This window comes from Lissotriton vulgaris, chromosome 2_2 (assembly GCF_964263255.1).
Source record: "Lissotriton vulgaris chromosome 2_2, aLisVul1.2, whole genome shotgun sequence".
NCBI lineage: Eukaryota > Metazoa > Chordata > Amphibia > Caudata > Salamandridae > Lissotriton > Lissotriton vulgaris.
Genome location: NC_141688.1, coordinates 59,032,263 through 59,057,091, shown reverse-complemented (window position 1 = coordinate 59,057,091; position 24,829 = coordinate 59,032,263). Strand labels below are relative to the sequence as shown.

General features: G+C 44.1%; 1 protein-coding gene across 8 annotated transcripts in view; it reads right to left on the bottom strand.

Moving 5' to 3' along the window:
- The window catches only part of HMG20A (high mobility group 20A), a 265,307-nt gene that overhangs the window by 80,183 nt on the left and 160,295 nt on the right, over positions 1-24,829 (bottom strand). For all 8 annotated transcript variants that reach the window (XM_086959289.1, XM_086959287.1, XM_086959286.1 and 5 more), the window contains 2 exons: positions 14,323-14,464; positions 12,554-12,766 (listed from right to left, as the gene is read on the bottom strand). In XM_086959289.1, the coding sequence (XP_086815415.1) occupies positions 12,554-12,766; positions 14,323-14,464 (355 nt within the window). The remainder of the gene's footprint in view (positions 1-12,553; positions 12,767-14,322; positions 14,465-24,829) is intronic.

Genomic DNA, 24,829 nt, shown 5'->3' with positions numbered 1-24,829 from the left:
TCCACAACAGTCCCTCATAGAAATGTGAGGAAAACCGGCGCTTAAAGGTAGTTTGAGGTTTATAAGGGCTTCTGGGTAAAAACACCTAATTGAACCCACAGATGTACACTACCCTGGACATTCTCACAAATGGTTATTTTTTTCCTGCTCTGTTCTCATTTTTTTATGTTTTATGACAGCTTCTTTGAGGAAACCTTCAAGGATCTATACAAACTACCCAATGCGGAATCCTGATTTTTTTGTCTACTTTTCAGAAACATAGCTTTCGCGCATCATCCATAAGATGAATTTCACAACTGTTTCCACCACAAACTGGAAGTAGGTTGAAAGTTCAAAGATTAGGAAAAATGGGCTACTTCTTAAAAACTGTGTTTTTTGATACAGCTCTGCATGTTCCTGAAAGCTGAAAAGAAGATGATTTTAGTATAGCAAATATTTCACTGATGTCATTTTGGGATGGAGGGAGGCAGACACCTTTTTGTGCAACACTTTTTCCAATTTTTCCTTAAAAAACCCACAATTTAGCTATTTTTTTTGCTATTTTCTCAGTCCCCTCCAGGTAATCCAAGAACCCTGGGTACCTTTAGAATCCGCAGGATGCTGTAAAACAAGATGCAAATATGGCATGGGTATCTTATGAAAAAAAGAAGTTATTAACGCGTAAGCACAAAGCACCACAAATAGCCAAAAACAGCTTGGGTTTAAAAAGCATTGGGTGAAAAAGCCTCAGCAGTTAAGGGTTTGAGCAGATATGAGCAAACCAAAGTCACTGCTTTTTATAATCATAAAATGTTGGTTATGATTGTTCTAGAAAAAGGAAGGAATTGGCAAACAGAGCTAAAGCCACATTTCCATTTTCCTAGAGGAGGAAAATGCTGTGGAATGTAAAAAAAGCAGTTGAAAGATCAATAGAAATATAAGCACTATCAACTTGAAGCAAAAATAAAGATTCAGATAATCTGTAGGGTAAAAAAGCATTCTGTGCCTCGAAAACACAATTTAACTAGAGAAATCTCTTGTTCAAAAAACGTTTTTAGAATACTATGTTTAAACCATTTATTCGCTTTAAGTGATATATCAAAACATTGCATTGTTGATGCGCAAAAATTGCTGTTTGTACACACAGCAATGGGCATTCTCTTGTATACTATGAAATACACAGAGGTATATCTAACAACATACCTATTTTTGTTGAGTTACTTATATATTTTCAGAAAGATAAAGAGAAAAAGAAAAGAAAAAGTGAGAAAACTATTATCAATCGAATGTGCATCACACATGATACGATGAATCCACTGATGGTATTTTGGTAAACATAGCAAACAATGCCACTTGAATCAGTCTGTCATGTGTGAGAGTTATCCGTAAGGTCATTGTTTTGATTTTGAGGCTGATCTTTTAGGAAGGTATAATAACTGTGGAATTGTTAATAAATACTAAATATCACTAGGCCCTATCCTAATAACCAGATATTTTATTTTGTTGATTCAATTTGGGTTCAAAGAAAGAAAAAACACTTATTTAAATATGAAACCTTTCCTCTTTTTAAATAAGGAAGACTAAATACAAATGGATGGATAACCATACAAAGACATTAGGTTAAATAAACAAGATAAAAGTACACTATGACTGTAAGGCAGCTCGATGATCAAGGTCTCAAATGAGACACGGCATTTCCGGGCCGATCCACAGGTTCTTCGGTTCGGGTGATTATCCTTAACCTCTGAGAAACTGGCAGACAGACATCACCCCTGGTTGCACAGCAGCATTTTGAGAACTCTGTTGAGCACTACCTTCCCTGGTTTAAAGGGCATGGAACTGGATCAAAGTAGGATGATATGGGTCCCACTTTCATAATCAACTTCTAGAAAGGTGACATGGATCCACTGTCTCAACTGTAGAGCGGTTTGGCGTGATTCTCCTTTCAAGTTTCTTTCTCAAGCTGTTTTTCAGACACAACCTTGTGTTGAGCAGTTATACGCAGAGTACGGTCCAGGGCGCATTCGGCCCTTCTAACCTTTATATGCAGCCCCCTGGCAAACAGCAGCACAGCTGTTTATTCGACACAGCACTAACATTAAAAAGGTGTTAAATACACAGGCAAGCATTTATTTAAAAGTTAATTGATGCTAGAGAAAGACATTAACTGGGAAGACCGATGTCAGTTATTGCGTGCACTCTTTGGGTCGCCTGGGCTCCTACTATATAGGAAAAACATTATAGCTTATTACATCAAACACTGGAGGAAGTTTGGCAGAGTGCATAACCTTAAGTCAGGTTTTTCAAGGTCCTCTTATATGTGATCACAAAGAAAAACAAGCATTGGAAATGCAATAGGTCTCGCATTAGGAAAGTTTGAGCTATTGGTATTGTAAATGACACTTTTTTTATTTATGTGTTGGTTTTGAAAGTAGCAAAATTAATAGCGTTGTCAGTTACAATGTCAATAGTTTTAACTTTTGCAAATGTGACACCTATAGCATTTGTAATGCAATGTGTGTTGTATTTACGTGACTTAGATGTATTGATATTACAAATAACAATGGCTTTTAATTTTGTAAATAATTAATACTTAAATAAAAGTTATTGTAATTTATAATGGCAATAGCTTAAACGTTTGTAAATAACTTTTATGAAGATTATGTTCAGTGTATTTTATTGTGACGACAATCCAAGAACATTGCATTTGCACCTACACACACAGAGCCACACACATGTAGATGTGGTGGTGGTGGATCTGGGGGATATGGTGGTGGTGGATGTGGTGGTGGTGGTGGATGTGGTGGTGGGTGTGGTGGTGGTGGTGGATGTGGTGGTGATGGTGGTGGATGTGGGGGTGGATGTGGTGGTAGATGTGGGGGTGGTGGTGGATGTGGTGGTGGGGGTGGTGGTGGTGGTGGATGTGGTGGTGGAGGTGGTCAATGTGGTGCTGATGTGGTGGATGTGGTGGTGGTGGATGTGGTGGTTGTGGATGTGGTGAAAGTGGTGGTGGAAGTGATGGTGGTGGGTGTGGTGGAAGCGGTGGTGGATGCGGTGGTGGATGTGGTGGTGGTGGATGTGGTGGTCATGGATGCGGTGGTGGATGTGGTGGTGGTGGATGCGGTGGTGGATGAGGTGGTGGTGGATGCGGTGATGGATGTGGTGGTGGTGGTGGTGGATGTGGTGGTGGTGTATGTGGTGGTGGATGTGGTGGTGGATGTCATGGTGGATGTGAAGGTGATGGATGTGATGGTGGATGTGGTGGTGGATGTGGTGGTGGATGTGGTGGTGTTGTGGTGGATATGGTGGTGTTGTGGTGGATGTGGTGGTGTTGTGGTGGATGTGGTGGTGGTGGATGTGGTGGTTGTGGATGTGGTGGTTGTGGTGGATGCGTTGGTGGATGAGGTGGTGGATGAGGTGGTGGATGAGGTGGTGGATGTGGTGGTGGTGGATGCGGTGGTGGTGGATGCGGTGGTGGTGGATGCGGTGGTGGATGTGGTGGTGGTGGATGCAGTGGAAGTGGTGGATGTGGTGGTGGATGTGGTGGTGGATGTGGTGGTGGATGCGGTGGATGTGGTGGATGTGGTGGATGTGGTGGTCGTGGATACGGTGGTGAAGTGGTGGTGGATGTGGTGGTGGTGGATGTGGTGGTGGTGGATGTGGTGGTGGTGGATGTGGTGGTGGATGTGGTGGTGGTGGATGTGATGGTGGATGTGATGGTGGATGTGGTGGTGGATTTGATGGTGGATGTGATGGTGGATGTGATGGTGGATGTGATGGTGATGGTGGATGTGGTGGTGGATGTGGTGGATGCGGCGGAGGTGGTGGATGCAGTGGTGGTGGTAGTGGTGGATGGGGTGGTGGTTGTAGTGGATGTGGTGGTGGGTGTGGTGGTGGTGGATGCGGTGGTGGTGGATGCGGTGGTGGTGGATGCGGTGGTGGTGGATGCGGTGGTGGTGGATGTGTTGGTGGTGGATGTTCGGGTGGTAGTGGTGGCTGTGGCGGTGGATGCCATGGTGGATGTGGAGGTGATGGTGGATGTGTTGGTGGATGTGGTGGTGGATGTATAAAAAACGACTAGCATATATAAGGGCCCATATTTTCAAGGCCACGCAAAAACCAGGACAGGACAGATATATTCCTGAGGCTAAAGGCTTAGTCCTACTTTTACGTCTGGCCTGTCCCGCTTTTTGCCGCTCAAAATATAGTCACCCCAGCATGAGGTACTCAGATGTGCGGGGTGTGAGGGGGCACGATTGTTCTATTCGTGTTCATCCTCAGTGTCGTAGCAAAGCTTGAGAAATCATCTTCCTAGCCAACAAGCAAAATTTATCGCGTTTGCCAACACTTATCTTTTCAGTAGCCGTACCTGGGGCGCTCATCTAGTAATCTGGCAGCTGCGGGAGAAGGATTAAAGAGCCTTCCAATGGGACAGCCGCCCGAGACCAGCCAGCTACCAATCATCGTAAAGCGCGCAGATGAGCCGGTAGTCCACAAGCATATTTATTGGCTGTGTTGTCGACCAATCAGCGCCTTGCTTGCTAAGGCAATTCCGCGGGCTGAGCTGATTAAAACAGGTGAGCGCGTCTCCACAGTTCACTGCGAGTCAGAGGCGGGGAGCAGGGGGTGTTTGAAGAGCTCGCGCTGGCCGAGGAAGCAGATTTAACTGCACAGGAGCGCCGCGATGAGGAGGTCCAACAACACTAAGGACAGAGAGCCCAGTTTGGCAAGAGCGCACGACTCACTTGGAATCCAATAGAATAGTGCACTGCTGCCTCAAGGCTCACTGGTACAGGAGAGTGCTGCTGTCCAACTGGACAGAGGAGCGCAACCTTAAACACCAGGTCAACCAAACGCTTTTTTTGCGCGACCTGAGTAAATACTGCCCCAGAATAACAGAAACCGTGCTTAGACAGCGTAGGGCAGTGCGACGACCTAAGAAGGCACGAACAGCTGAGCTGGCGCACAGAAGCTTAACGCAGAAGAAAACGACCGGAGGAAAGCACATGAAAACACACCTCATTTCAGTAAGGAGGAACACAGCCTCAACAAAGCACAGACAGCAATTCTCGAGGGTGTAACAGAGTCTGGGCTAACATTGCACAAAAGAGAACAGCATAGGCCAGGAGAGCACAATTAGGGACCAAATTGCACTTATTATTATTGTAAGAGCACAAGCAAATTGCACTTATTGTATGAGCACTACGACGCCACACAACGCATGAGGTTGTTTCTTAGCCGGTCATGGAACTCGCCACCCAAGGAAAGAGACTCCGCACCTCCGACTAGAGTGTCGCTCCATGAAAACGAGCAGTGTATAACCAACTGAGAAGCGACCAAGGCCACATCTGCCCGAATACGAAAGGGACATACATCTATTGGCAGTAAGACAACGCCTCAACTCTCCTAATTGAACAACATTTTCAGCCAAGACAAGGAGGAGGCAGCGAGTCAAAATGGAGGGCATTGCTGTGGGGAGGGGGGAGGAGAAATGCGACGCGACATGGCAGGCAGGGGAGGGGGCGGAGCGGGGGTGTGGGAGGAGTGCGGGAACAGACGGCGAGGGGAGGAGAGTAGGAGGAGGAGAGTAGGGGAGGCACGGCCTAGCGGCTGTGCAATCAAGAAGTGAGGGGGCGGGAGAGTAGGCAAGGCAGGCGGCTGGGGGCATGTGCATTTTAAGCTCAATGTGCATGCGCATTGAGCTTAAAAGTCACGGGCACTGCAAGGAATCGCCACGATTCCTTGCAAGTTGGATAAAGAGTGGATAAGCCCCCATAGTCTCGCTTGCTCGATGCGCATGCGCATCGACAGGCGAGACCTAAAGAAGGGAAAGCGAAATCAAACAATTGCCTAGGGCCACACAATTTGGTAAAGTGCAGAAGCCAGGATTAATCCCACGTTTTCTGGTTTCACATTGTGTGATTCAGCCACTAGATGTATATATGCTTTGCTTCCCTTACGCACAACTTACCGCCAACTCCCCCTCCATATCCTAATCCTCACATCCCCAATTCCCCCCAAAATGCCCTCGGTCACACCACAGACCAAACTGTTTGGCCTCTCGAAAAATCTTTGAGAGCACATATGGTGTAGTGTGATGCTCCTCACAGCAGGTAGCACTGGGGCTGTCTCCAACCTGGAGAATCCTTGACAGAGACTCAAAGAGATGTGAGGTTTCTGCACCTTTCACCAGCCCAAGTGCAGGAGTAATCAGGGACAGACAAAAGGGCAGGGCACCTATAAACATCTTCACCTCTCACAACAGTCTAGAGTCCCACCCTCAAGTATACCATCCACAAAATGGAAATACCCAGAAAATCTAACCAGCAGCTCCCTGCTACACAAATGTCCCAATGAAATTTCTAAAGGTAGCCTTGTCTCCAATCCTCCTTGCCTCAGTGTCTGGGACTCCTATCTCCAACTACAGGAAAAGGATGCCACTGGTCTCCATTACTTCTCTCACTCATACACCATACATGTCTTACAATTCCTACACACGCTTGGCATGCACATTAGATGTCAGGGCAAGTGCCTGGGTACACACAGCAAACTTTAACCAGGATCCAGCAGGCCTCAACTCGAGCCATAAAGATAAAAAGGCCTGGACATGCTTTGAAATCTCTTAACTGCGGTAGCTGCCACCACTGCTTTATGGACTATACCCACAATAGGGAAAACAGTTCACTGCTAGCAATATTGAGCATGCATCGGCAATTCTTCAGGTCAAGAGATAAGAGCAGGACCTCACTTGGAGAAATCTGCACACAAGCTTTGATGCCAGCGGAAAAAAGTGACAGTCAGGATACCTGACATAAACATTTAGGCACTAATGGCAGGGATATACACCCGGATCGCATGCAGTGGACATTCCCAGCGCAACACTCTGTGAACATCACACCTCAGGAACTTTCGGCATGTGTTAAATTCAGACATAAATGTACAGAACTTGAATTTATATTTAGCACATCTAGTCTTGCTGCATCTGGGGAAGATCAGAGCTTTTTTTTCATCTAATTGTTATTCAAACCAGAAGGGATCCGAATTCTGCTTGTAAGCTCTTATTGGCCTAGACATACCTTGAACATATGTCTTTGTTCTTCTTTATACTCTGGAACTCTATTTATTGAGATTTTCTTTTTAGGAGTTCTTACTTCCTTTCCAAGAAGATCCAGGTTGAAAAGGTTGGGCAGATTGGAGAGCACTATAGGAGGAAATGGTTTGAGATTTACAGTATACCCATCTTTCACAAAAGAGAGCACCTGAGCAGGAGTCTTCTACGCTCAAAACTTTGCTATGGAGTTTAAGCAAAAGATTCAGAGAGTAGTTATGAACATACAGTGCCTTTGATATTTTTAGGTAGAAGTGGCACTCTTTGACATTGTCACTGTCAGGCAAATAGAAAATACAGAGGGTTTGGGGATCTTTTTTCTAACTTCGTCCTTGGTTGGGAGAGAGGAAGGCCCACTAACACCAGGGAAAAATGGTCAAACTAAGAAAGGGTTGGGCAGTCTGCCCAGGCATAGGGAGTGTTCCCCTCTCCACAACAGGCTCAACAATCTTTCTGGCCCCTCTGACGGGCGGGTTTGGGAAGGGTAACACCAAACTATCCCCCTCCCTCTCCTGTACAGAGAAAGCCCACTAGACATCATGGAATGGTGTTAGAAATAAATAAAGAAGGGGTGGGATAGTTCGCACAGGCATCAGGCTGTGTGTCCCCCTCATAATGGCCCAACGCAGTCTTTTCAGCCCTCACTGGGGCAGACTCCCAGTCTGACCCCGCCATCCTATGGGTGAGAGAAACCCCACTAGACACCAGGAATTATATTAGTTTGGGGGAGGGGGGATAATGGGTAAAGGCAACCCACCACACTTGGCAGCCGCTACACTTTCAATTCAAGAACTGAATGCCTGTGGCATTGAACAGCATGCCCAATCCCGTTGTTAGAGAATTATGTAACGGCAAAGATTTGAAACAATTCCTTAAAATAAAAATCTGAACACTATAGCTTCAATCTAATATAATAACGGTTTGCATGCGTTTTACTACTTGCAGTTAGCAGGTCATGTTAATCAGAACAGTCAAGATTTGGACAAAGATACTGCAGGACTTTACACCAGTCTTCCAACCTACCTCCAAAATCATCAAACTCGGTCCTAATTGCATTCCCAGCAGGCACTTCTGTGACAGGAAGTTTTTAATGTCATTTAGAGGTTCTAGTTTGACTGTACTGAAAAGGGAATTGGACCAATAGAATAAAACAGGAGATTAGACCAAAGTGTTCACCTATGGGAGTTACAGGGCATTTAAAGTCCAATGGCATTTATTCACTAGGACTAGCGCGCAAGAGAGGATCAATATTTTTCTTTAATGCTTTTCAAGAATTGGCTTTCATAGCCCGAAGGAGCCAGCACTATTACCTATAGTAGAATTTAACCCCCTTGGCATTTTCAAACGTAGTTCTCTCCAACGAGTTCATCGTCATGGAGGAGAAGCTGTTGTAAATGCCTAATAAGTATTTGGATTCACAATAAAAGGCAGTTAAGTAGTATTCTGTCCCATCTCTCCTCCAACACCGTTGAGGAAGATGGTTCTACAAAAGACCTTACCACACTACCCTGATCATTTACTGCTGGGGTACTGACCCAAATTTGTCAGATGCCTGTCTTTAATGCCAGTTTGACACCTAGGTCATTTCCCCCAACAGCGAAATGGACCTCCCAATGCTCTGTACTATCATTTCCCCCAACAGCGAAATGGACCTCCCAATGCTCTGTACTTCCCAATGGCGAATCGTTTTGAATGCCTCTCAAATACAGACTGGGTGGACTGACATATGCGGGGCTCTCCAAAGGGAAGGGGACCTCAGACCAATTTAATTCCTCCTCATAAGGAAGTGGCAACATCGGTCTTGATTACGGACAAACCCTCTTTTACTCCCTCTGATAGTTTGTTGGAGGCGCAGGAACGGGGCACACCATCTTTTCTCCCAGCCACACCTCCCCCACTTTGTAAATTCCTTACTTGGAATGTGGCGGGTCTAAATGCAAAGGCGCTGGACCCCATATGGCAAGAGTTTGTAAAACAATTCGACATAGTGGGTTTGCAAGAAACCTGGGACACCACAACTAATTTTGCACTAGATGGCTTTCGTAGCTTTTTTACCCCTGCAGCCTCTAGTGCAAGAGGTAGGGCAAAAGGTGGCTTACTTACACTGTGTTCCCTGGAGCTGGTAGGGGCATTCAAACAATTGGAATCTGCACCTGCAAACACGCTAGTCGTGGAGTGGACCTTACCTGGCTTCCAAACTTTTCTAGTGGTTAATTTTTATAATTCCAGGGAGTCTTTATTTGTGAATGAACATTTGACTTCCTTACTACAATTTTTGTCAGCCTATAGAAGCGACTGCACCTCTTCCCTAGAGATGATCATCTTGGGTGATTTTAATATTCATCCCTGTGAGGGTGATTGCCTTAATGATAGTTATGGGGGTTTACCGACGGAGGCCATCCCCCATTTTGTGCATACAATTGAGGGTGAGTGTCTTGAGTCTTTCCTGGCGACTTTAAATCTATTTGAATTTGCCCAAAGTAGGAACGATCCCAGAGCCCCAACCTTCGTGGGGAAAGACGCTAATACTATTATAGACTTCATTTTTGTTTCATCTGGGGTACTAGCTAAGGCACGCGAGTACATGGTGGTCACTGCTAGTTTCAGCGATCACAATCCTGTCCTCCTGATGCTGGACCTAGACTGTTTCCGGACCCATAATCCAACAGATGTGGCAGCCCCAAGGGACTTGATAACTAAAGACCAGGGAAGGCGCCTAAAATGGGAACAAATAGTACCTGAACACTTCTTCCATTCACTTGCCCAAGAGTCAGAGGCAGATATGGCAGTATGTCTGGACCCAACTGCTCGAGGCCCGGATGTAGTAGTCGCATACGAGGAGATATGCGGAAGGATTGCTAAGAATCTGGAGCTAAGGTCTACCGGGCAAAGGATTAAGAAACCCCAGAAATGGTTCAATAAAGAATGTTCCCAGAAACATAGTGCTCTGATGAAAGCTCTAAAACAAAAACCTAGGGACAGGACGTTGGTGGCCAATTTAAGGAAGGATTACAAAACTGCAGTTCTTAAACGCAAATCTGGAATCAAGGAAGAAGCTTGGGAGAGCCTTTTATCTACGGATGTATTGAGAGACAGCAAAAAGTTTTGGGCCATTGTGAACCAGCCCTTCTTCTCCAATGAAGGGAAGACCGACATGGACTGTGTGATAGAAGATGATAGATGGGTAGCCCACTTCGAAAAGATCTACGAATCCACAGCAGCTGGTCTAACCGATAATGTCCATAAATCCCCTAACATGGTTATGGAATTTAGTAGTTCGGAGGTTGAAAGGGCGATTAGAGACACAAGTAAACACAAAGCCCCGGGACCTGACGGGGTTCCTGCAGACCTCTACATCCAATACCCCCAATTTTGGTCGAAGATATTAATGAACGTTTTTAACGCAATACCCTCAGCTGGTTTTCCTTCCTCTTGGTCCACCTCTATCATTGTGCCCATATTCAAGAAAGGGAACAGGGGGGATCCGGCTTGCTACAGGCCAATCTCCTTGCTGGACTCTGCCGTTAAGATCTTGGGCAGGGTCATTTTGCAGAGGCTTGAGGACTGGCTTGGAGAGAGCAGGATCCTCTCGGAGTTACAGTATGGCTTCAGAGCACACAGAGGGACCATGGAGCAATGTCTCAACCTCCACCTAATTATCAGCAAGTACACAGTGGCGAAGGGGGGACTCCTTTATTTGGGTTTTATGGACTTATCATCCGCTTTTGATTTGGTCAATCGTTCTAAACTGTGGACTATTTTGGGCAATATGGGTTTGGACACAACTTTGGTTAATTTTCTGCACGATCTTCATTTAAATTTATTTGCATCTGTTAGGGTGAACAGGGATGGAAGGTGCACAGCAAAGTTCAAGTCTGGAAGAGGTGTCAGACAAGGCTGCATTCTGGCACCTCTCCTTTTCACACTGTACATCAACTCCCTGGGTAATTCACTGAACTCAGTCACCCCAGACATTCCGCCTATGGGGGGGGTACCTATTCCGGTCCTCCTATACGCGGACGACGCCGTCCTCTTAGCTCGGACTGGCACAGGCCTCCAAAAACTCTTAGATCACTTTGGCCTCTTTATGGAAGCTCTCGATCTTAAAATTAACTCGACCAAATCCCATGTTATGGTTACAGGTTCATGGAAAAAACACACGAAGATCAGATCTTTTAGCTGTAATAGTTCACCAATTTCCAGGGTCCCTTTCTTTTGCTATCTGGGCGTCACCTTCGATGAGAAAGGAACATGGGGCGCACAAATGAGATTAAAACAGAATGGAGTTACTAGATCCACTACAGCCCTTCTGCATTTCTCTAAAAAACTGGGATCAAAACCTATGGAAGCCATGACCAGTATCTATAAAGCTAAATGTTTGGCAATTGCCTCTTATGGGGCTGCCATATGGGGCTATGTCTCATGCCCAGGCATTCAGATTGCAGAAAATAATTTTTTACGAGCCTTACTATCACTACCTAAATCTTCCCCAATACACACAATTCATAATGAATTAGGCTTGGGTCACGTTACTGACCTCTTAAAAATGGCCCCAGTGATATATTGGGTTAAAACGTGGACAAACGAGGAAATCAGTTTAAATCATTGTATCCTCAAAGATTGTTTGTCTCTGGATAAAGCCAATAACATCCCGTGGCTGGCGTATGTTAGAGCGGCATGCGCGAGACTAGGGTGTCCAGAAATGTACTCTTTACCACACAAATTAAAAAAAGAGGATGTAAAGTGGGTCAAGCTGCATTTCCAAAACTTGTTGGAGTCTGAAAGGGAAACGGTTGAATTAGGTAAAGCAATGGTACGATCACTTTTTCAACTCTCCTCAACTTTAGCCATGGAACCTTATTTGAAATATGTTACCAAGCCTTACCATCGCTTTCTACTCATAAGGTTCAGGTTTAATTTAATACACCTAGTGCTTGGCTCACAATCAAAGTGGGGCTTACCAGAGAACTTACCCCCCTGTACCTGCGACTGTTTTTCCATACAGGACACCCTCCACATAGTTATGCTTTGTGAACATTATTTGGTGGCTCGCAAAAAATTTCTGGTACCTATTCTGAAAAATTTGAATTTTGTCCAGGTACGGCCAGCATTATTACATCTACAGATGCTGAACTCAGTACAGACAACATATGGGGAAGCCTGTTTTCTGGCAGCAGCTGCCAGACAAAATAAACTAAGAATGGCTGCTACTTCTAACAACCAAAATTTGACACTTGTATAACTTTTGTTGGACACCATGTAAACTTGCTCTTACAGTCAATTATTTTTAACAAAATTCGGTTCTTTGTACTTTTTATGAAGGTGTAGTAATGTCTTTTCATATATGTTTAATTGAATTTTAAACTTGTTTTGTATACCATGTCTTGCTTTTATGGTTTTAAATAACCGAATAAAGTTTCTTTGACTGACTGACTGACTGACTGACACCTAGGTCTGCAGCAGTACCTGCTTCTCCTCTGAGGGTAGCTTGCTCCACTCGTTGCCCAGCATTCTGGTGATCTCTGGGAAAGGGACCTCCGGTCTCTCTGCCCTAAGCAGCTCTCTGCGCTCATTCATGAACCGCACATATCCGGTCAGAGGAGCCTTGGGGGCATTGCTGTCCCGGGGGAGCTTCTTCCTCTTCCTCCCTTTGGACCAGCCCCCTCGTCGACTTCTTGGCTGTAAGATGGGAAGGTGAATAAAACATGGCTGAGATGAGAGCAGGAGCGATGGTGAGACCATGACGATACCAATACTGTACCATCTCCGAAACAAGAATTAACTCTCTACGGCTATACCTTCACTGATGTCCATTCTCTTATTGAGTGTACCACTGCAGTTCAATCACTTAATTTCTCATCTACCATTACAAACTTCTTCCAGTCTTGCATCATAATCCTAAACTAGAGCAGTCTCTCTTTTTCTTCAAAACCACGTTTCGGAAGTCTAATTTTATTTGCCATTTCAACTTTATACCCTCTCTTCTGCAGTCCTGATGTACACAGCTATCCCCAGCCTCTAGTAAAAACCATAGTTCTAACAAATATCTTTCAGAAAATTATCTTCTTGATCACTCCTGCCATCCAATCATTTTAGATCTCCCTTATTAAAAGACCCCCCTTTTTCAACCATATTACATTAATCTGTTTTTCTCACTCTTTTTCTTCTTTTTCACAAGGCTATATTTGTATCTTCCTTAACTCTCTTTGCCTTCATCTTAACTCACTTCTATTCTGTTTTACCCATGAAAGTCTCACCGCTATATTTCTCAAAAATCTTTTTTATGTAAGAGTACATTTAATCCCCTAGAACAGAACATCCATTTTCCAACAGTCGGTCAATACAGAAAGATTCCTATGCACAAATCAACCTATTCACAATCTCACCGGTATGTGTGCACACTAAAGATGCATTTAGTTCTGAGTAGAATGTATGACTGATTCAAACTATACCTCCTTACAGAAAATAGCGCCTTAAGTATGGGATATGTCCCTGAGAGGCAATTTGCCCTGCCTGCAATAGTTTTGCCTACTGCAGAAAGCAATCCCTCCTCCTTTGCATCGACTCTGGAAATGCCTACACATCCATACATTTAATTAATGCTTGGAAGGAAGGATTACACCCCCCTGCATAGAATGGCCCCCTCTGCAAAATGAAATTTCACTTGATGCAATGATAACTCCAAAATAAAAAAAAATACACCTCTTTCTTAATTACAATTATTACTCTGCAGAAATGCTCAGCTGCCCCTCAATGGAATTGCTCTACGAGAAGAATATTCTCCCATTCCACTTCACCTGAAAATAAGCATTCTTTTTGCATTAATGTAGACCCTATATCAAAACCTCTACACTAGGACCATCTCACACTGAAGATCACTCTGATTAAACTACATACCATGACTCCAGGAAGAAATATTCCTCGGTGTAGAATCCCCCTCCCCAATATCATTGAAGCTCTGCACTCATGACTGGTTAGAACTTGCTTCTGCTCGCTTCTCTAATCCTGTGGATGGAAGTATTTCCTCTGAAGGATTTCCTCTACACCAAATCAGTTCTTTTGCCAGGGACACTAGCAGAAATGTAACACTGCACATTAATTCTCTTTGGCAATGCATTCCATAACTAAAGCCTCCCTTCTCCCTATTTGGAGTAATTGATTTTTCAGGAAAGCCTGTCATCTCCATCCCCCATCTCCTGCTATGGCCAATTCCTGATGCAGTAGAAAGATCTCACCCGTGGCACTTCATCTTCATGCCGCTGCTCGCCACTCTCTGCAGTGTTGGATGATTCGTTCTGAAGTAGGTGGGCCTGCGAAGAGTCCAGTGCGTGGTTTGCTGACTGCATGGCATTGTATGTACCCTCAGAACGAGCCAAGCTGAGGAAGCAAGAAGTATTCAATTTAAGAATAGGAAATAAGGCAGAAGACTGCTTCGAAGAATATGTGGCACTAAGGTACTTAGGGGTGCAACTCCCAGCAGAACCATTTGTCACAATCACCACATTCACAAGTGATGGATGGAGTATTTGCAAAGTGTGCAATTATAGTGAGGCACAAAAGACGTTTCAAATAAAAAGGTGTGATTGGCAAACGTCACCAAAGTGACAGTGAAAGCACGATAAGATTAACATAGGAAAAGGTGACTTACTTATAAACCTTATTGCCTAACGTCGAAATCTTAACTGAATCCATTAACACTGAATACCAGAACACTTTACACATATACCAATTAAACCATTTGCCTGCCAATACAGCCAGCACCCACTAACATATTTTATCACTTCTTTTTTAAATGAAAAAAATTCAACAAAGAGACATATAGGCACTAAACCCTTACAGAGAAAAACACAATCTTCAATTCAGCCCACTGGCTAATATAATACTTCATTCTCATCAAACACTTCTTCAGTAGTTGATTAACAGTACGTTATGAGGTTTTAATGAAACATTATGATTTTAGTTTGGGGCTATTCACTTAACTCCACTCTACAGGGGTTACATACATTATCAACAGTGATACCTTGATTAAGCATATGTCATTATTATAGACCTGAATTAGTGATATTCATTTACACCGGCCCTGCACAGAACTGTAGCTTCCCAAATGCAGCTAAGAGAATGAGATTCTCAAACAAACAGCATATCTACATACAATTCCATTACACTTAAAGGTATAGGGCTAACTTGATCTAAGGTAACACATCTTTCCCCTTTACAGCAAAGAGTCATATGAGAATACATAAGGAAGAGATTATACAAAACTAGATAATACATATACAGTACATTGTTGGCTACCATGTATTCAAAAGTGAAATTACATGTTCTTAAAATATATTAATTAGAAATATAATCATTCCGTTTCCTAAGTCTCACCACTCTTCTATAAAACGGTCTAATTCCTCCTGACTCTTCTCTCTCCTTCCTAGAGTTATCTAGTTCACTCCCATTTACTTCTCTCTTCCCAATTCCTTCACAGTCATCTAGCAAAGAAAAGTCCAGTCAATGAAAATGATTTTCCTTTTCTTCTTCACTCTTATCAACTTTTCTCTTTGATAACCTGCTCAAAAGGGAACATTCTTACACAACACAACAAAGTCAAGGAATATGTTTTCAATGTACAATGCCTCAGAAAACGAACAATCATCCATCTTGGCTCTCCTGTCTACTTTAACTCCGACTAGCTGACTCAATTCCAAAATCAATTCCTTTTCTATCCCGTTTCCTATTGGATCAAACATTATACACTTCCTGAGATCCATGAATGTTTTCTTTACAATTTCAGATGGCCATTCCACTTGTCGATACCCAATCATCCAATCAAGATTATCTTTATCAAAAGCATTTCTTCCACGCATGATGGTGCAGCAACTAAAGTTCATCACTTCATTCAAAGTTATTCTATTGGGCTGCATCATTTGTTTGTTATAAATCATCTTCCAAGTGTAAATTATTTTTTTGACCCATTGGATCACTCCCTTCATTATTCTGTTAAAGCTTTGAACAGTACCAATCCCTTACGGGTGATACACTGATGTGGTTATACGAGTTAATCCATTCCATTTTAAAAATTCCCCCACCGTGCTAAACTTAAGCTTACACTGATTGCCACTCACTAAACATTTTTCAAACTTAAATCTCAAAAAACATTATCTAAAAAATTCACCACTTTACATGTACTGACTTGTTTTGTTACTTCAATATCTGGCCACTTAGGAAAATGATCCATCATCAAAAACACATCATTTATATCTACTCGTTCTCCCTGTATTAGCCCTGTGAGGTATGTGCCTATTTTTTCTCATGGCGTACCTAGACAACTTAATGAGTACATTGGGAACCTAAATGTGACTTGACACTTGTCCGAATAATCATACTACACACAATATCCCTTCTCTTACTATATATATATATATATATATATATATATATATATATATATATATATATATATATATATATATATATATATATATATATATATATATATATATATATATATATATATATATAAAATATATATAATATATATATATATAATATATATAATATATATAATATATATATATATATATAATATATATAATATATATATATATATAATATATATATATATTATATATATTTTTTTTTTTCAGCAAATTGCGCAAGCGCTTTTGGCAAGGGCTCAACCACACACTTCACACCATCCGGTTGTATCGTGGCTCCCAAAGCGGAGATTGTAGATTTCCTTTTGATTTCGAAGACAGTCCGACGCGTTTCGGGGCCAAACCCGCCCCTTCTTCATGGACACACAGAAGGAAACACCAGACTCGGGTCACACTTTCCAAGCTCTTTATTGCTTGAGAAGGGCGTCGTCCGCCCTGAGTGGGTGGAGTTGCGATGCCGGGGCTTATGGTTCTTGCAGTCCTGTGAGTCAAGTGGGTCATTAGCCCTTGAGTAGGGTGGCTTTCCCTGTGTAAGTGTTGTCATTAAAAAACCTTCAGTTGCAGGCAAGGGTAAATCTTCAACCAGCGCTGTCATTTGATATTGAAGTCTGTGCTGTCAAGCGGTTACGGTTCCAACCACTTCAGGCTGCTACTGCATGGATACTTGTTCCGAGTTGGCAGCGGAGCTCCTTGCCACGACCAGGCGGGCCGTTAGTAATGTTTTTCAGCAAATTGCGCAAGCGCTTTTGGCAAGGGCTCAACCACACACTTCACACCATCCGGTTGTATCGTGGCTCCCAAAGCGGAGATTGTAGATTTCCTTTTGATTTCGAAGACAGTCCGACGCGTTTCGGGGCCAAACCCGCCCCTTCTTCATGGACACACAGAAGGAAACACCAGACTCGGCTCACACTTTCCAAGCTCTTTATTGCTTGAGAAGGGCGTCGTCCGCCCTGAGTGGGTGGAGTTGCGATGCCGGGGCTTATGGTTCTTGCAGTCCTGTGAGTCAAGTGGGTCATTAGCCCTTGAGTAGGGTGGCTTTCCCTGTGTAAGTGTTGTCATTAAAAAACCTTCAGTTGCAGGCAAGGGTAAATCTTCAACCAGCGCTGTCATTTGATATTGAAGTCTGTGCTGTCAAGCGGTTACGGTTCCAACCACTTCAGGCTGCTACTGCATGGATACTTGTTCCGAGTTGGCAGCGGAGCTCCTTGCCACGACCAGGCGGGCCGTTAGTAATGTTTTTCAGCAAATTGCGCAAGCGCTTTTGGCAAGGGCTCAACCACACACTTCACACCATCCGGTTGTATCGTGGCTCCCAAAGCGGAGATTGTAGATTTCCTTTTGATTTCGAAGACAGTCCGACGCGTTTCGGGGCCAAACCCGCCCCTTCTTCATGGACACACAGAAGGAAACACCAGACTCGGCTCACACTTTTCAAGCTCTTTATTGCTTGAGAAGGGCGTCGTCCGCCCTGAGTGGGTGGAGTTGCGATGCCGGGGCTTATGGTTCTTGCAGTCCTGTGAGTCAAGTGGGTCATTAGCCCTTGAGTAGGGTGGCTTTCCCTGTGTAAGTGTTGTCATTAAAAAACCTTCAGTTGCAGGCAAGGGTAAATCTTCAACCAGCGCTGTCATTTGATATTGAAGTCTGTGCTGTCAAGCGGTAACGGTTCCAACCACTTCAGGCTGCTACTGCATGGATACTTGTTCCGAGTTGGCAGCGGAGCTCCTTGCCACGACCAGGCGGGCCGTTAGTAATGTTTTTCAGCAAATTGCGCAAGCGCTTTTGGCAAGGGCTCAACCACACACTTCACACCATCCGGTTGTATCGTGGCTCCCAAAGCGGAGATTGTAGATTTCCTTTTGATTTCGAAGACAGTCCGACGCGTTTCGGGGTTAAACCCGCCCCTTCTTCATGGACACACAGAAGGAAACACCAGACTCGGCTCACACTTTCCAAGCTCTTTATTGCTTGAGAAGGGCGTCGTCCGCCCTGAGTGGGTGGAGTTGCGATGCCGGGGCTTATGGTTCTTGCAGTCCTGTGAGTCAAGTGGGTCATTAGCCCTTGAGTAGGGTGGCTTTCCCTGTGTAAGTGTTGTCATTAAAAAACCTTCAGTTGCAGGCAAGGGTAAATCTTCAACCAGCGCTGTCATTTGATATTGAAGTCTGTGCTGTCAAGCGGTTACGGTTCCAACCACTTCAGGCTGCTACTGCATGGATACTTGTTCCGAGTTGGCAGCGGAGCTCCTTGCCACGACCAGGCGGGCCGTTAGTAACGCCCTTCTCAAGCAATAAAGAGCTTGGAAAGTGTGAGCCGAGTCTGGTGTTTCCTTCTGTGTGTCCATGAAGAAGGGGCGGGTTTGGCCCCGAAACGCGTAGGACTGTCTTCGAAATCAAAAGGAAATCTACAATCTCCGCTTTGGGAGCCACGATACAACCGATGGTGTGAAGTGTGTGGTTGAGCCCTTGCCAAAAGCGCTTGCGCAATTTGCTGAAAAACATTACTAACGGCCCGCCTGGTCGTGGCAAGGAGCTCCGCTGCCAACTCGGAACAAGTATCCATGCAGTAGCAGCCTGAAGTGGTTGGAACCGTAACCGCTTGACAGCACAGACTTCAATATCAAATGACAGCGCTGGTTGAAGATTTACCCTTGCCTGCAACTGAAGGTTTTTTAATGACAACACTTACACAGGGAAAGCCACCCTACTCAAGGGCTAATGACCCACTTGACTCACAGGACTGCAAGAACCATAAGCCCCGGCATCGCAACTCCACCCACTCAGGGCGGACGACGCCCTTCTCAAGCAATAAAGAGCTTGGAAAGTGTGAGCCGAGTCGGGTGTTTCCTTCTGTGTGTCCATGAAGAAGGGGCGGGTTTGGCCCCGAAACGCGTTGGACTGTCTTCGAAATCAAAAGGAAATCTACAATCTCCGCTTTGGGAGCCACGATACAACCGGTTGGTGTGAAGTGTGTGGTTGAGCCCTTGCCAAAAGCGCTTGCGCAATTTGCTGAAAAACATTACTAACGGCCCGCCTGGTCGTGGCAAGGAGCTCCGCTGCCAACTCGGAACAAGTATCCATGCAGTAGCAGCCTGAAGTGGTTGGAACCGTAACCGCTTGACAGCACAGACTTCAATATCAAATGACAGCGCTGGTTGAAGATTTACCCTTGCCTGCAACTGAAGGTTTTTTAATGACAACACTTACACAGGGAAAGCCACCCTACTCAAGGGCTAATGACCCACTTGACTCACAGGACTGCAAGAACCATAAGCCCCGGCATCGCAACTCCACCCACTCAGGGCGGACGACGCCCTTCTCAAGCAATAAAGAGCTTGGAAAGTGTGAGCCGAGTCTGGTGTTTCCTTCTGTGTGTCCATGAAGAAGGGGCGGGTTTGGCCCCGAAACGCGTCGGACTGTCTTCGAAATCAAAAGGAAATCTACAATCTCCGCTTTGGGAGCCACGATACAACCGGATGGTGTGAAGTGTGTGGTTGAGCCCTTGCCAAAAGCGCTTGCGCAATTTGCTGAAAAACATTACTAACGGCCCGCCTGGTCGTGGCAAGGAGCTCCGCTGCCAACTTGGAACAAGTATCCATGCAGTAGCAGCCTGAAGTGGTTGGAACCGTAACCGCTTGACAGCACAGACTTCAATATCAAATGACAGCGCTGGTTGAAGATTTACCCTTGCCTGCAACTGAACGTTTTTTAATGACAACACTTACACAGGGAAAGCCACCCTACTCAACGGCTAATGACCCACTTGACTCACAGGACTGCAAGAACCATAAGCCCCGGCATCGCAACTCCACCCACTCAGGGCGGACGACGCCCTTCTCAAGCAATAAAGAGCTTGGAAAGTGTGAGCCGAGTCTGGTGTTTCCTTCTGTGTGTCCATGAAGAAGGGGCGGGTTTGGCCCCGAAACGCGTCGGACTGTCTTCGTAATCAAAAGGAAATCTACAATCTCCGCTTTGGGAGCCACGATACAACATGATGGTGTGAAGTGTGTGGTTGAGCCCTTGCCAAAAGCGCTTGCGCAATTTGCTGAAAAACATTACTAACGGCCCGCCTGGTCGTGGCAAGGAGCTCCGCTGCCAACTCGGAACAAGTATCCATGCAGTAGCAGCCTGAAGTGGTTGGAACCGTAACCGCTTGACAGCACAGACTTCAATATCAAATGACAGCGCTGGTTGAAGATTTACCCTTGCCTGCAACTGAAGGTTTTTTAATGACAACACTTACACAGGGAAAGCCACCCTACTCAAGGGCTAATGACCCACTTGACTCACAGGACTGCAAGAACCATAAGCCCCGGCATCGCAACTCCACCCACTCAGGGCGGACGACGCCCTTCTCAAGCAATAAAGAGCTTGGAAAGTGTGAGCCGAGTCTGGTGTTTCCTTCTGTGTGTCCATGAAGAAGGGGCGGGTTTGGCCCCGAAACGCGTCGGACTGTCTTCGAAATCAAAAGGAAATCTACAATCTCCGCTTTGGGAGCCACGATACAACCGGATGGTGTGAAGTGTGTGGTTGAGCCCTTGCCAAAAGCGCTTGCGCAATTTGCTGAAAAACATTACTAACGGCCCGCCTGGTCGTGGCAAGGAGCTCCGCTGCCAACTCGGAACAAGTATCCATGCAGTAGCAGCCTGAAGTGGTTGGAACCGTAACCGCTTGACAGCACAGACTTCAATATCAAATGACAGCGCTGGTTGAAGATTTACCCTTGCCTGCAACTGAAGGTTTTTAATGACAACACTTACACAGGGAAAGCCACCCTACTCAAGGGCTAATGACCCACTTGACTCACAGGACTGCAAGAACCATAAGCCCCGGCATCGCAACTCCACCCACTCAGGGCGGACGACGCCCTTCTCAAGCAATAAAGAGCTTGGAAAGTGTGAGCCGAGTCTGGTGTTTCCTTCTGTGTGTCCATGAAGAAGGGGCGGGTTTGGCCCCGAAACACGTCGGACTGTCTTCGAAATCAAAAGGAAATCTACAATCTCCGCTTTGGGAGCCACGATACAACCGGATGGTGTGAAGTGTGTGGTTGAGCCCTTGCCAAAAGCGCTTGCGCAATTTGCTGAAAAAAAAAAAATATATATATATATATATATATCAGGCCACTACAAAACACTAGTTTTCTTTTCTTTGTTTACACAATTCCTAAGTGACCCTCATGCATGGCATCCAAAATGTTCTTTCTGACTAAGTGGAGTAACCACAATACCTCCTCTCTATTAACTGATCTTCGCCGGTGATTTCCTCTTTTACCTTTTTTTTTCTAACTTTCATCAAAACTTTATATTGACAGCATTTGTTATAGGAAATTGCATTCACTGGCATCAGTATCTCGCTCCCAAAAACATTCTGTAAACCTACTTCTTACTTCTGGTTCGCACTCCACTTTATAATTGTAATCTTCCAATCTCATTGATATTCTAGCTATTCTAGCTGATGGTCTAAACATTTTTTGAGTGGTGAATACTTTTGTCAATGGCTTGTGGTTAGGCCTTAGTTATACAGATGTACCCAAACCAAACTGACAAAAATGTTTCAATCCCAAAACACATGCCAATGTCTCTCATTTTATAACTGAGCATCTTACTTCTGTTGGTGTTTATTGACCTACATGCTAAAGCAATGAGTACAGTGATTACCGCTTTACATTTTTTATCAATTTGTGACAGAACTGAACCTAGTCCTTTGCAACCCGTGTCTGCAGTCACTACGGATGTTTTTTCTTCATGAGGCAGCAATTTACAAATGTCACTTTTGAGTCTGTTAGACTCATTTTGGCACTCGACTGAACAAACAAATTAAATTTTTGTTTTCAATAAGTGCATAATGATATAGGACTTTTCTGCAAAAAGTCCAACAAATTTAGAGTAATACTATGCCAATGCAAGCCCTCCTGTCATCTTTAGTGGTGGTGAATCATGAATGGCCTGTATTATGCATTAAGGTTTGATACAATCACTCCCTAATTCATGATCGAGGTATGTCACACTGTTGTTGGGAAAACTGCATTGTGAATGCTCTGCTGTTAATCTTGTTTCTTCTAGGTATTCCATCACTACCCTTAATCTTGGATCATGTTCCTTTTTTAGACTCCTTTCCCATGATGGCATCCTGGAAAAAAAAAGTATTTTTCTTGTAGATCCCATACATTTGGCATTAAAAAAACGCAGCTGCGGATGCCACGACAAATAAAGCTGTTTAAAAAAATTGTAACAGCCTACAGAAATTATAATGGCCATCAGACTCTTACATTTGGGGTGCAGTGGTACTTGCAGATAGGCCGCAGCTATGTCTACTGTACAAAACCACTTCAGATTCAATTCAGTCGCGTGACAGTCTCCTCCAACAGTGGATGGTTCCCTACATCCAATATGGTAGCATGCATGGTCACTTTTCCCTGATGTTACGTGATGAGGTGCCAGACAATATTCTCCTCTTGTTGTCTTCATCTCGCAGTCAGGAGAGTGAGTCCACTTGCACATTGCCTTTGCGTGGCTGTAATAACAGAAACTTGTCCATTGCGGATTACCGCAGGTACCACTTACCTGTAAAATGTTTCTTTATATGCCGAAATGCTGCTACAGCAGCTCTTAAAGGCCTGTGATTCTTGCTATTCCACAGGTTATTTTTCTCCTCAATAATAAAATCAAAATTTGTCTTCTGTTACATGCAGTTAGATTCTCATCAGGGCAGTAACTCGTCACCAAATCTGCTAAGTATACTATCACACCAGGCTGTGATAATGCAGATGGACAATTGGGGTATCACCATCACTGTATGGATTTGATCATAACTGGCAAATAACTGATTATAATTTATAAGCTATGAGCTCAGTTTAAATTGAGGGTTAAAACGGACTGTTCTGCCCTGGGCAAAGGATCTGAAAAGAAAGTTGGCAGTGATGTCTTCCAATTTTAATACCACTCAAAGCTAACATTAGCAGCGTGGGTATTTAAAGTTATCATTTTCTCTATAGAGAGTCATGTACAACATGTGGACAGACCTGAAAGAAAGACTTGTCAGCACTGAAAAACGATATTTAGCTTCTCAGGAAGATTGGATTTTATGAAGAGGGAAGAAAACCCTTTCAAGTTTTTTTTCAAATATCTTAAACATTGAGACTTTGAAAAATAAAAATGGGGAAGAGGGTTTTCTATATGCCAGGGATGGGTTTTAATGGGACCTTCATGGAGAAAGGAAGGCCAGACTTCGGAAAATATCAAGGGTAAGGTAAAACAGTTTTTTCCTGGCATTTCAAGAACAAGAAGCAGAATCTCTAATAATTAAACTTATACAATGATCTGGTGGAAATTACCTTACATCTTCAGGCTGTTCATGCAGTCTAGTGGTAGGTTTGATTAAATCTGTATGAGAAATTCAGGGAGCCAGGTTACCAGGCTCAGGAGCCATGCATGCCAATAACCCGGTTAACTGACCCAATAGGTAAAGGAGATCTGTGAGATGTCTTTCGTCATGTGGACTGCAGTCCACCTGATGAAAGCGATGCCACCAAACCAGTCAGCCAGTACCAAATGGCCTCAGCAAGCCAGTGCCAGGGGGTTCCAGTTTTATTCGATATGGTTCTTGATCTTAACATTCCCTGCTTTCTCAGACAGTACAACTGAAGTTGTCAGTATGTATTCTCATAGAGCTTCAGTACTGGACAGGAGTTTAAGACTAAGGGACCAGCATCCGCCACACATGTTTGTAAGGATAAATAAACCAATACAACTTGAGAAATTAGTTGCTACTAAAATCTTACACCTTTTATTATGACTTCACCCTCAGTATACCATAATAAAGATTACAAAGCTGCCACCAATTTAGAGATTTGTCTACTCAGTTTTCAAAACAGTGGTGTAGCGGTATCAAACGCAGTTTGTATTTTAACATTAATTGAGGGGAGACTATAACAAGAAATTGGACAAGACTTTATGCTAAGATACAGAAATTTCCTTTAAATGGAAAATCTTATTACTCCCCACCCCTGGATACTCTGTTGCTTAGTTTGTAGGCCTGGGTGTTAAATTCCGTTCTGCTTGCGGAATTTGGGTAATTTCGCATTCTGGGAAGAAGGTGAAATTGCCCAAAATTCTGCGTTCCACGGCGTTGTGAAATCTTTTGCTTGTTCGCGTTCTCAAAATGCGTGTTTGCGAGATATTTTCCCCTGAGCACCCAAGCAGCAATTGTGAACAGGAAAAAAGCATTGCGAACAAGCAATTCCGCGTGTTCACAGAATTTCTGCGTGCTCGTTGAGATTTTTTACCATTTCGCAGAGATTTGCGTAACGGGATTACGCAAAT